Source organism: Rana temporaria, chromosome 1 (genome assembly GCF_905171775.1).
Source record: "Rana temporaria chromosome 1, aRanTem1.1, whole genome shotgun sequence".
NCBI classification, from domain to species: domain Eukaryota; kingdom Metazoa; phylum Chordata; class Amphibia; order Anura; family Ranidae; genus Rana; species Rana temporaria.
Genome location: NC_053489.1, coordinates 443,744,014 through 443,758,073, shown reverse-complemented (window position 1 = coordinate 443,758,073; position 14,060 = coordinate 443,744,014). Strand labels below are relative to the sequence as shown.

General features: G+C 43.0%; 1 protein-coding gene across 1 annotated transcript in view; it reads left to right on the top strand.

Annotated features, from left to right (window-relative positions):
• Positions 1-479: 479 nt before the first annotated feature.
• Positions 480-14,060, top strand: part of IL12RB1 (interleukin 12 receptor subunit beta 1) — a 118,511-nt gene continuing 104,930 nt past the window's right edge. Inside the window, exons 1-2 of the mRNA XM_040326876.1 lie at positions 480-800; positions 6,193-6,319. Coding sequence (XP_040182810.1) covers positions 686-800; positions 6,193-6,319 — 242 coding nt within the window. The 5' untranslated portion in view covers positions 480-685. The remainder of the gene's footprint in view (positions 801-6,192; positions 6,320-14,060) is intronic.

Here is a 14,060-nt window from a genome sequence, read left to right as displayed (position 1 = left end):
TTTGAGTCATCAGCACATAAGCTGAATTAGATAAAGTATGTGCCACCTTATGGTGTGTGGTTTTATCTATTTAAGTTGCCCTGAACACATATTTAGACTGGTTTGGTTAAACTTGACCAAAGCACCCTTAACTTTAGTAGTACATTTTGTAAAGTTTGACTATTTTGGGTATAGTCTATTAAAAGAAAAGATTTATATACAAAATACCCAGCCTTATTACTTTCAAAAGCAAAAGGGGAACACATGTTTGCTCCCCTAGAAGAGTTATGTGACCAGCATGTACTATTAAGGCTCAGGCAGCTCTTTCACATCCCTGTTTGGATGTTCTAAACATCCCACATAAACCAGTTTTGTGCAACAGTTTCCCTGTACCTTTGCTGTATGTATTTCGGCTGTGGTTACAAGATGTCACAGTTTCTTTTCAGGCACTTCTTTAGCATGCAGTGACATTTTATTGCAGACCACAGTTGTGTACTGCTTTGAGAGCCGCAGCACTTTGTGACCTACAATGTGTTCTGATATTCTCTCATACACAGTTTATGAGACGCACTCTTGCTTTTATTTGATGATCTTTTGCTCTCACTATTAGTTTGGTTTTTCCCACTGTGAAAAGGATTTTTTTTTTTATATTATTGAAAAGTCCGTACCATATTTGAAATCATTTCATTCTTAAGTTCGACTTTAAATGGTGGAGGGTATGATGTTGCCACTGACACCTTTTGGATCCAGAGACAATGCTAGGATTAAAGTACTACTTTGGACTCAGCTCATCATTGTTGTCAGCACTGATCAACAGGCAGGTAAGTCAGACTGAAACAAGTCAATCTAAACCTAGTCTAATGAGACCGTCATTATCACCTGATTATGTTTAAACTGAAAATGTAAGAATTCTGACATTGCACACGTCTTACATTCAGCAAAAGTTTATTTTTATAGATTTTCCTCTGTTCTTTATTAACACTTTGGTCCTTACCACAACACAGCTTGTATAGAGCATTTCCTTCCCTAGTGTTCATGCAGCCAACCTGTACGCTACTCACTTCCCTTCAGGCACCGGATAACTGAAGCTTGTTCACCTTAAGCAAACTATAGACGCTGTAGTTGGTAATTTTGCCTAGAACAATCATTCCATTTTATGTTACTGTCTGTATTTGCCTTGTGATCCATGTTACTGTCTGTATTTGCCTTGTGATCCATGTTACTGTCTGTATTTGCCTTCTGATCCAATAGTAAAGTTATCTACATTTGCCTTTTGATCCAATAGTAAAGTTATCTACATTTGCCTTTTGATCCAATAGTAAAGTTATCTACATATGTCTTTTGATCCAATAGTAAAGTTATCTACATTTGCCTTCCGATCCAATAGTAAAGTTATCTACATTTGTTTTCTGATCCAATAGTAAAGTTATCTACATTTGCCTTCTGATCCAATAGTAATCTACATTTGCCTTCTGATCCAATAGTAATCTACATGTGCCTTCTGATCCATGTTACTGTCTGTATTTGCCTTGTGATCCAATAGTAAAGTTATCTATATTTGGCTTCCGATCCAATAGTAAAGTTATCTATATTTGGCTTCCGATCCAATAGTAAAGTTATCTACATTTGCCTTTTGATCCAATAGTAAAGTTATCTACATTTGTTTTCTGATCCAATAGTAAAGTTATCTACATTTTCCTTCTGATCCAATATTAATCTACATTTGCCTTCTGATCCAATAGTAATCTATATTTTCCTTCTGATCCAATAGTAATCGTACACTGATCTACCTGACACACATACACTGACCTACCTGACATACACTGACCTAACTGACATACATACACTGATGGTAGTTACATACAAACACTGACCTAACTGACGTACATACACTGACCTACCTGGCATACATACACTGACCTACCTGACATACATACACTGATGGTAGTGACATACATACCCTGACCTACCTGACATACATACACTGACCTACCTGACATACATACACTGACCTAATTGATATACATACACTGATGGTAGTGACATACATACACTGACCTAACTGACGTACATACACTAACCTGTACCTGACATACATACACTGACCTACCTGACATACATACACTGATGGTAGTGACATACATACACTGACCTACCCGACCAGGAGACAGACTTCACGTGTCCTGCAGCTCACCTGTGGTGTGCGGTGTGCGGAGCGCCCATCATCATCCCAGCAGGCAGCCAGGGGAGGAGAGGAGAGCGGGGATCTCACAGTGATGTGGCACGGCGGCTGCATTGTAATTCCCACCTTGTGGAGCCTGCAGCGCCTATGATGAACGTCACATGTCCCACGGTCCTGGCATTGGACCAGTGGGACGTCCATCATAGGCACTGCAGGCTCCAGAAGGCGGGACCTGCTATGTCACTGGGAGGCACTCGGCCTTGCTCGGGATCAGATCTGTCCTCCCTCGGCGGCGGCGCTCGGGGCTAACAATAGAATGGTGCATGCCTGAGACCCGGGGCTTTTCAGGGACCCATTCGGGCTCCAGCCCCCCTCCTGATGCCACTGGCTCCAGTTAATACTTTTTAAGCAGTTATGACAAAAAAAAAAATATTTTTGGGATAAAGGTTTTACATAAATAAAAGCTGATCATTGTAAGCACCCCTGTCAGTGGTAAATAGTAAATGTACCCTCTAGTTTCTACAAAGCGTGTGCTGTTGAAAAACAACAGCCTTAGTGGCTAGGTCACCATGGGAAAATAAAGGAAAGAAAGCCTAAAAACCGAGTGCAGCCATCACATCAAAGAATTGGTAAGCTGCAATATATTTAAAGTTTGCTTTTGGGTTTATTACCGCCATAAGGCACCTTCTCTTTGCTGAGATATAATACTATTCACACCATTGATCATAGTCCTAACGTCAAGGACACCTTTGCTGTCCCTGGGGTAATGATTTGTCACTGCTCTTTGCTTACGTCACCGTGGAGAGAAGTTAAATATGGCAACAAGGGCCTAGACACTGATATTTGACAAAACTTTGAAATACGAATATAGGACATTAGGGGTTTAATTTAAATTATTGATAGCGATGATTCCAAATTTACCACCATGCTTAGATAATGAAAAAGTTCACTTTAAATATTAAACCTTTGCACCAAGTAGTTAAACATGCTAATGAAGGTTTAGATACTGCCATTTGACAAAAAGTTTAAACTTGAATATCAAAAATAAAACATGGACGCAAGATGTTTATTTCAAATATACTGATAGAGAAGATTCCAAAGGTACCACCATGCTTAGAGAATGGAGAAGTTCACTTTAAATATTAAAGCTTTGCATGATCTTTGCCAGAATTTACTTTTATTTATGCATGCCCTAAAAAAACTAATAAAAATGAATATATTTAATTGGTGTGTGTATTACCACCCACATTAGGAAAGTGTAAACTCATCAACTAAAGAGGAAAATGAAAGCAAAATCAGCAGTTCTAATTACATTTATTTTCCTCTCCTGAATAAGATTGTTATAATGAATATAGTATTTGCCATTTGACTAACTTGATTTGAAAAAAAAGGTGTGAAAAAGGATTTTAAACCACCAAATACATTTTAGAAAAAAAAATATTTTAAATGAATTAAATAAGAGACAACACTGTTATAGTGGTAAGCCAGTAGATAAAGTATATCTAAAACCAAAAACTTTTTTTTACTTTTGGATAGAGTAGGGGAAAGTTAAATTGGTTGTAAACCCTTACACTCAGTGAAGTGACTGGTCTCAGGCTATACATAGTATTTTTAAAGCTTGTCTGAGCTGTCAGAAAAAAGGAGGCGGAGAGCTGAAATAACACTCTGTAGAGCTCAGTGAGAAGAGCTCCGAGAATTGATTGGAGAGAAGGGACATGCCCCTCTCCACACAGCACACAGGAAGAGAGCTGAGCCTATCAATCAGCTTTAGCTCCCTTCCCTTTCGCTTTTTTCCTCTTATGCCTCATACACACGACCAGTTTTCCCATCTGGAAAGCTTTTGGCCGGGGAAAACTGGCCGTGTGTATGCTCCATGGCAGTTTTCCCGACAGGAAAACCGCCGGGAATCGAGGCAGGAAAAATGAGAACATGTTCTCTTTTTTCCTGCCGCGATTCCCGGCGGTCTTTTTCCCGGCAGTTTCCCTATCACCCTATCTGTGAAAAGCCTATAGATACACGTTAGCTGTACCACATATAGAACTACTGCACAACAAGGTTTTTAATTTTTGAATAGAAAAGGGTTAGATCCATTGTCAATGTCTTATTTTTTATTTTGTACTGTTTCCCCTTTACAATGCCATTTGTACTGGTTACCATTATTACAAAGAAAGCAAAAGAGGAGAAATCCAGACATTTTAAGTTTTCCCCACAGCAGGAGATAAAGGGAAATCTTCTAATGAGGACACCTGTTCCATGGAAAACTATGTGGGGAATGCCTCTCATTATGGGAGATTTGCATAGCGTCGGATAATTCCTCAGACGCTATGCAAACAGTGGGGGAACATAGTTGTCAGATTGAGCCTCTCTGTTGCAGGGCGGGTTGTTGGTGTGTTGAAGGGTGGGTTTTGTGTGTGTTGCAGCCCGCCCTTCGACACAACCAAAACTTGCCGTTCAACATACCAAAGCCGCCCTGCACCACTGACAAAACCATCCCTTCAGCACACGGAATACCTGCCCTGCAACACTGACAAAACCATCCCTTCAGCACACGGAATACCCGCCCTGCAACACTGACAAAACCATCCCTTCAGCACACGGAATACCTGCCCTGCAACACTGACAAAACCATCCCTTCAGCACACGGAATACCCGCCCTGCACCACTGACAAAACCATCCCTTCAGCACACGGAATACCTGCCCTGCAACACTGACAAAACCATCCCTTCAGCACACGGAATACCCGCCCTGCAACACTGACAAAACCATCCCTTCAGCACACGGAATACCTGCCCTGCAACACTGACAAAACCATCCCTTCAGCAAACGGAATACCCGCCCCACAACAGCAAGGTACAATCTGACAAGTATGCTTTCCCTCCGCTGTTTGCATAGCTTAGAATACTGCCTGCCAAATACTGTCTCCCATAGAAAAATGCCTCAGATGATCTGCGTATGCGCAGTGTTAACGTCATGTCAGCTGATCAACATATCAGCTGGAGTGACTTTTTTGTACTGCGCATGCGCAGACCCATCAGGGGCATTTTTAGACAGGAGGCACTTCTCCATAGAACACTGGCAATAGAAAAGTCAGGCCAAGGGTGACTCTGCCCCTTAGCAATTTAAGAAATGTCAGATGGAGGAGCAAGCAGGAGCGTTCAACATAGCCGGAGGTTTTTTTTGGGGGGGTCCGGCAGTGCGGCGGGCCTTGTGATTGATGATAGATCTACCCTTGGGGACATCTTTTAAAAAAATAATAATAAAGGAATTGTCCAAAACTTGTGTCTTTATTTACTTTTTACACTTTGTTTGGTGAATTTGTAGGGGTACTATGTATCCCATACTTATTCACATAGGGGATGACGGGATCTGGGTATCTCCAGATTCCAATAAGCGCCCCAGCCCGTAGACCCCTAAAACCACCACCCAGGGATACGATGAAGAGGCCCTTGTCCCCTAAACTTTTGGCTCTATATAAATTCTGTATAATAATAATAAGCATAAGTAGTCCTTTCTTTTTGTCCCTAAAATAACGGCATAAAAATAATTTTTGAAAAACAAATTAAGTCAGCCCATCTTCAGAACAGAATCTGTAGCCAAATGAGAAGTCAACTCAGAACCAAAACCTTCCAAAGCACATATTCTGCTGCAGTACTGCAGTTTCTGAACAAATATTTCCAATATCAGCAAAATTAACATATTACTTTGGGTGTAACATTTCATGATTTTCCTGTTGCTGACATTCTTGTGCAGCGTGAACATAGAAGTATAGAAAGTGCAGTGCCAACACGTATAAAAGACATGAGCTTCTTTTACATAATACAGCCCAAAGTAAACTTTTCACTGTGTGTACTTCACTACTATTCCATACTGCTTTATAGACATTTTGCGTGCCAAAAACTTCCTTGAGGCAGTCATGTGTGAAAGGCGTGCATGCTTACCAAGAAATACAGTAGATGCGGTCAATATGGAGTTATTAGGCATGTGGTCAGTAAGTTGGTAATTTATTATGTTTATTCTTCATATTTTGCAGCTTTAACCAAAAAGGTCCCCACCGATCTTATGTGCTATCAGAATTATACTCTAAAAAATAATTTCTGCTATTGTAGCTGGAAAGCTGGGGAAGAGTCACAAAACGCTACTTTCACTCTCAATTACAGGTATGTAGCAGCAGCAAATTGACTTTTTACAAAGATTTCATTTTGACAAATCATTTCCCTTTAACTCCCAAGATTTAGCTTTTATTTTCATTCTGTTTAAAAAAAAAAAAAATGCAGCACAAGTTGTGTTTTTCACCTGCCACATTTTTATACATATAACTGAATAATCATATAACTTGTATATTAAATCTAAACTTCTAGAAAAATATTTTTTGCACAATTGCTATTTACCAATAAGCCAACTCCAATGCTGTGATTTCACACTAAGCTTTTGTGGAACCAGCTTAGTATGCTTTGATATGATTTGATTCAGTGTAGTTGTGAGTGGCTTCCTATCAATGAACAACACAGAGAGCAGAGAACTGCTGCAACAACAAGTGTATTATACTGTCATCATGGGCGTCCGCTCCATAGGGCAAGGGGGGTCATCTGCCCCCCCTGGAATCACCAGGGAGAGCCAGGAGCAGGGCCGAACTGGCCCTGGGGCTGCTTTAAGCGGCAACTGCAGCGCTCCCCTCCTTCTGTCCTCCGGCTCTCGTATCATATGTCATGTATTTTTAGCAAGTCTGGAAACGCAGAGCAAACACAACACAGAGTTGTAGCCTACGGTATAGTTTCTAGTTGTCCCTTATTTAGAGTGCCTGTCCCTCTTCTGGAATCAAATCCATTTGTCCCTCATTCCAAAAGGTTCCTCTCTAGACCTGAAATAAATATACTATCAATATAGTGTAGTGTTTCAGTCAAGGGAAAGGGGTGCTGTGTAATGTAAAGGGGTCCAGTCATGCAGGGTGCTGTGTACTGTAAAGGGGTCCAGTGATGTAGGGTGCTGTGTAATGTAAAGGGGTCCAGAGCTTTTGGGTGCTGTGTAATGTAAAGGGGTCCAGTGATGCAGGGTGCTGTGTAATGTAAAGGGGTCCAGTGATGTAGGGTGCTGTGTAATGTAAAGGGGTCCAGAGCTGTGGGGTGCTGTGTAAGGTAAAGGGGTCCAGAGCTGTGGGGTGCTATGTAATGTAAAGGGGTCCAGAGGTGCAGTTGTGGAGAGGGGGTACACAGTAGTGACAAAGAGATATTGAAAGATGCAGGGGGCACAGTGGGGTGTCTTTACATTTTAATGTGGGGGGGGGCTTTTAACCCCCACTAGCGGTCGAAGAAAGGGTAAAATGCGACTGTGTATCGCTGCTGCGCCCCCCCCTGAAAAAATTTCAGCGGACGCCCATGACTGTCATCTATTACAGTGAAGCAGTCTCTGCTTCTCTGATAGTAACATGGATTCTTAGTTCTGTAGCAAGGTGCCGTTCTGTAGGCAGGTGCCTACAAGTGAGCGGTTAATGTGTCTGCCTGTGTAAGCACTTGTTTCCCTTGGATGTGCTCATTTCCTCATGTTAGCTGAGCCAGCCAGATGCCAAATTTAACACTTAGAATGTTTCCTATGTCCTCAGGTTGACCTGAGAGCTAGGGGTAACCAGGCTATAAGGCAACCTTTTTCCACTTAAGGGCCGGATTCAATGTATGTGAATGCATGGAGGGCCGCATTCACCTGCTAATAAATAAAGATGATAATAATCCTAAAATAGTAATAATAATAGTACAGGTTTACTTTAAGGTGCTTCGCTAATACAAAGTCAGTTCACCATGAGGGAGCATGTGGCTAGGAATTCAGATTTTACTGGCTTCTCCTGGCACCCAAGGATGGCTGATGCCAGCCCTGCCAGCCAGCATGGTCTGGAGATTGGGTTCCTGTCCCTAGGGAAAATAGTATTCCTGTACCTAGGGAAAATGGGGTTCCTGTCCGCAGGGGTGATAGTGTTCCTGTCCATCCTCAGGGGAGAAGGTGTCCCTGTCCCCAGGGGTGAGGGGGTCCCTAATAGAGTCCCTCCCTATTGCAGTGTCCCCTTCACATCACTCCCATAGCGGGGGTGGCCTGCGGGCTATAGGATGCTGACCCTTGCTATAAGGGTTAACACTTTTCCTGACATTATTAGCTGGGTTACCACCCCCTACAGGTTAACCAACATTGCACTGCAAGCCCCTGGATCTGTTCCTGGGGAAATTGTGCCAAAATGTAACTGGTTACTCTGCTGGAGAATTTGCCACCTTTTGGGGGTGAGGGGAGCCTAATCAGGGTTTAAGGGGAGGGTCTCAATCCTGGGAACTTTATGAATTTGTAGCTGCTAATCACAGAATTGCTGCCTTTAAGGATTACAATCAAGGACTCTAAGTAGTGGATTCTAGCCTTAATGGACTATTGCCTTAAAAAGGATTGCTTGCTGGACTTGCACTCTATATATTGTTAGAAAAGCTCTATGCAGGATTTGTTTTGAAACTTTTTTTTGAGAACTCTACTGTATTCAGCACCTACCTCAGTAAAGGGTCTTGCCTGATTACTTGCTTCGCCTGGTCAAAGTCTCCTAAAGAGGTGCATGCACAGTGTTTCTAAAGAAGAGTGTTTGTCTCATTGCCAATCAGCCAGGAGATGGATGACTTGTAGAGGTGATGGTTCCCCTGGGAGTGGAGAAGGTTAAGCGCTTGGTACCTCCACAAGTGGCTGGTTCCCTATGTAACAGAAACATTTACCACAATCCACTTGAGTGCTTCGGTCATATACCACTTCCTCCAGTCTGAATATAGATATTAGATATTATAGCCCCATATTACAACCAAGAACTACGCAGGGCTCATTTGGCTGCAAAGCTGGAACTGTTTATTTGGACAAGAATGCAGGCTTTTATACACTTGAGAAGGAGGTTCCCCTCCTGATCATATTACCCTAACAACACAGACTGAAACCAGAAACATAAATTAACATGAGCTAATTAACTAGTCATTTAACCAGCCTAGGTGACTCAGAGGTCTGACCTTTTAGGTCAGACTTGTTGTCTTCTAGCTCAGAAGACACAATACACATTATCATAAGTATAAACACAGAACACCTTCACACAATAGCAGGAGCCCCCAGTAGCAGACGGACCAGCTCCTACATTGAAGACAATGAAATCCATATCTAAACAATACTTTGATTAATCAGGGATTTCAGATGGCATGGCAACAGTCTACAAAACTCTTCCAATGTGCCATCATTTTCTCAGTCATCCTGTGCCCCTAATAGACACAGGGTGACTTAGACATTGGAGGTGCATGGGGAGCTGAAACAAGGGTTTCACAACCTCTCAAAGGGATTCTGGGTTCTGGATTCTGCCCAAAGTGACTCCCATCACACCCTACTCTTTGGAACCAGACCCACAGCACAGAGTGCCTAGGGACCAAGCCTGAATTTACAAGAATAGAGGAGATGCAGAGGAGCTTTGTGAGAGAGAGCAAGCGTGGAGGTTGGAGAGAGAGAGTGTTTTCTGTATCCCATAGCAACCGTGGGAAGTGTCACCTCAGAAATGACATGAACTTCTGGATTGGTGTTGATCAGTACAGAGTTAACAGCTTCAAAATGCTGCACACTTGGGAAGTGCCCCATATGCATAAGGGTGTCTGAAGTGTACAAGTATCATCAGAGTAAAGGAATCAGCATAGGGAGCAAGGAGTAAACTGTGTCATTGCGGCTCGCTTCTAAGACTTGCCATAATGTTGACTGATACATGACCGCAGCTCCCAGCCTGAAGTTTCAGCATTAGTGAGTGCAGGTCCACTTGTCCCCTTTAGGGTGCCTGATCCCCACTCACAGTCTAATTAGGAGAGTCAAGGGCAAGATGAGCTCCAACTCTGTCAGAAGCGGTGGTCTGGCAACAATCAGCTCTATCCTTTGGTGCTCTCAGCTTTTACAGTAAATAACTGTGAGTTTTTTCAACTTTGCTCAAACGCTAGCATCTGCTTTTATTACAAAAGCTCTGGATCTTCAAGTCTGGATAACAGCATTTACAATACTGGCTTAGAATGTCATGATGGCAGTTGACACTGTGTAGCTAGAAGCGGCTTCCTAGCAACAAGTGACTTCAAGAGCAGAGAGTCACTGCAACAACAAGCTTGCTCTTCATCTATTACGCTAAACAAAGGTCACTTGTAGACACAAAGGTTTCTGGAGACACAGGGGTTTCTTGAAGAAGACACGTGGTTAGCTGGAGAAGGTCACTGGAAACACAGGTCCCTGGATATACAAAACCTGCAGAGTCAGAGGACACACTGGGTTAACAGGAGTGCACAGGCATCAGCAAGTCTTTTGGATCACAGGAGTTCAAAATCCTATGAAGGCAGGATCTAGGAAATAATATAGGTCAAAGGGGTGTAGAGAATGCTGGAGTGCACAGTTGTTTGTGTCTGGAAGCATGATGGGGGGGTCTGCATGGTGGCGTGTTGCTCAAGCAGCGAGCAATGCATCACTTGACTCTTTCTGTTTAATTGTGAAAAAAACATTGGCATAAATGTAGATGGGAACTTGCCAAAAAGAATGCTTGAGTCGACTCTTCAAATATTGTATGCAGGAGAAAGAAAAATACAGCAATGTTGTTGGTTACAGGGTCTCCTTTCTTCTATAATGGAGATGTACATAGCAAGGATTCCCGAGAGAAGAAGAAAAATCACATATGTTGCATTGTCATCTGTAGCCTCTGTAGGGAATTGCTGATGTTTGAAGTAAATATTACACTACTTCCGGAAGCCATGGCAACCTTTGGCATCCCCCAAGAGCATTCACATGGCTGCGCTGGAGAAGACTGGAGTTAAAGATTCTGTTACAGATGCACGAGAGGACTGTTATTGATCGGAGTAGGTTGAGAAAGTGTGTAGTTGCCAGATCTGTTGGACTTGACAAGTTTTCTGGTCCTTGACTCTTTAAAAGTATTTCAGGCTCAACTGATTTTATTCAACCATACCAAATATGTAACCATGTCCAGGATCCCTGTATAAGACAGGATGTTGTCAAGCCACCTGAAATAGGGATGAGCTCAAGGCTCAGTCTGATCACAAGTTCACAAGGAGAACTCTGGAAAAGCACCTTGTCACCATGTTAATGAGGACAAGGGCCATTTTCCCACAACCTTGGCCAGTGGTTGTAGCAGTCTGTGGGCAGGGGGCTTATCAGAATCTGTATGCCCCCTTTACCAATAAGGGGGCACTTAGATACCATGTGATTGAGAATGGGGTATATAGTACCCCTACTTATTAACAAAAAAAGTTGTAACCTAGAAATAAACACAACAAAAATGTTTGATAAGTCCTTTATTAAAAAACTCACTGAGCCAGAGTCCAGTGCAAGAGGATGGCTGTAGCCACTGTGATAGCAGGCCAGTAAAAACTTCTGGTTGTATCCAGTAGGGCCACCGATAGGGGGGTACCACCAATCTGCCTGTAGGGGAATGGGGCACACAGGGGGCCCAGACAGCAGGAGAACCGGTGGAGCAGAGAACAAATGATTACAGAACTGTGTGTCTGTCTGCAGCAACTGAAAGCTGGCTTCTCCCCCTCTCCCTCCCGCCAGCTTTCAGCTGCTGGGTGAGAGATGCACATGGCCAGAATTAGGATGGTGCTGGGGTGAACTGCACTCGCCCAGGTTTCAGTTTTGCCCCGCAAGCCTGACCTTCCGTGGATGATGTTCCTTGCTGGCGGCCGCCGACCTTCTTCCCCCAGCCCACCTGCACTCAGGGCTGGGACAAGGGGACGACAGCATGGATACTGAAGCAGTGGGAGGAGATGAGACAGAGAGGAAACAGCCAGGAGGAGGTGTCTTGCTCTTGCCTCATTGCCTCATGTCAGAAGAGCGCTTGTCTTTACAGCACATGTGACCAATCTCTCCAATCGATTGGACTGTACATACTGTAGCAGAGTGTCCCAAAGAGAGCCGGGAAAAGTCCTGGGTTTATACGTCTCCCAGGCTCCTCTTATACACGTTCAGGAATTTCTGATCCATGGTCCAGTTCGGGTCTTGGTCCTCTTCCCCAAACTAATTTAAGCTCACTTGAGAAGACAGCCTTTGCTCTCTGCCTGGGAAACACAGACAAGACTGGTCTGTGAAAGCAAGAAAGTTGGTAAAAAGCTGTTAAAGCGGGGGGTTCACCCAAAAAAAAAAAATTTTAACATTACATTCAGGCGAGTTGTTAGAATGACAATCGGCTGTGTTTTTTAAAACCCTTGCCGTACATGCCGTTTTAAATATATATATGTTCACCACGGCTTCCGGGTATAATCTGCGGGACTGGGCGTTCCTAATTGATTGACATGTTTCCGACCGTCGCATACAGCGCGTCACGAGTTGCCGAAAGAAGCCGAACGTCGGTGCGCAGGCGCCGTATAGAGCCGACTCCCAGTCCGGCTTCTTTCGGCAACTCATGACGTGCTGTATGCGCCGGTCGGAAGCATGTCGATCAATTAGGAACGCCCAGTCCCGCAGATTATACCCGGAAGCCGCGGTGAACATATATACAAAACGATATGTACGGCAAGGATTTAAAAAAAAACAGCCGATTGTCATTCTAACAACTCTCCTGAATGTAATGTTAAAAAAAAAATTCTTGTGTAGTTAGTGCCGAGAAACACTGGGAAACACTTTTTATCTTTCAAAAAGTGTTTGCCAGTGCTAAACCTTTCATCCAAATTCTAAATTGCTGCATTTGTAGATTTGAACAGCCAATATAAAAGAATAGGATTGGTAAAAAAAAAGTCCTTGTGGATTTAATTAACCTTTTTTTGGTTAATTATCCTTTTAAGGGTGTGTGTCAGGGGGCGTGTCTTATGTCTACATAGGTTTGCAAGTAGGTGTCCCTCATTCCCATCTCAAAATGTTGGGAGGTATGGATATGGTGATTTTTTCGGGGTGAGGGAGATTTTTTCTAAGGATTGGTGGGCAAAGATATTAGTGCTAGGAGGCTGGGATTTGAACTGGGAGTTTCGGGGAATATGTGCATTATTGTTTGGGGCGAATTTATGTTTTTTATGTATGGAATGTTTGTGTCCACTAATAATTATTAGTGAAAGCTGAAAATTAGCCTAGGCAGGAAGTGGGTGAAAGTGCCTAGTATTGATGTGGTTAAATTTAGCTTTTGGTCAGAGAATCTTCTGGACGACAGTTCAATGGGGCCAAAGTACACAATATTTTGCAGGAGTATGTTACATTATTGCAGCTTCCCAGCACAGCCATGCCCCACTCTAAACACTGGTGTACCTCTGTGTACGTTTGTATGCCAGAGCTGTTTTTTTTTTTAACCACTAGTTTCCTATTTAGCTAACTGGCAGTATTTCTGCAAGAATCTGTCGCTGCCATAGCGACAGGTTTTTAAAGTGGCAGTAGTAAGAACTACCTGAATTTGTCACACATGTTGGTAATGTAATGGACATTTGTGCAAATCCTTGCCTGCATTAGGGGCAGGCAGATCCTTAAGCAGAACTTCACTCTCTCATACAGCATTGACTATTTTTAATCCATAAGCTGCTACCATTAGTAAATAGATACGATATATATTATATTTACTTGTGTAGCACCGTGGTGTGTAGGCAGGGTTGCTCACAAATTTAGTTTGCCAGGTAGTAAATATTCTGGTTAATTGTTAGTAGATCCACTGATCCCTTTCTAATTCTGGAGTTGCTGCACCTTTTCTCTTCTGTCACTGGGTGGCACTGTTGCTGGTGACATTAGATCGACAAGGGCATAGCGAGGTCCGATTATGAATGGATGGGGTGTCTCAGCCAATTGGCAGGGGTTTCTTTAGTCCCTTGACCTTCTGGGAGAGCCTATTTATTTGGGTGGAGTCAGGTGATCGGGGTTCTATGCCACCTGGGCGGCTGTCTGGTTGGACGTGTGTTA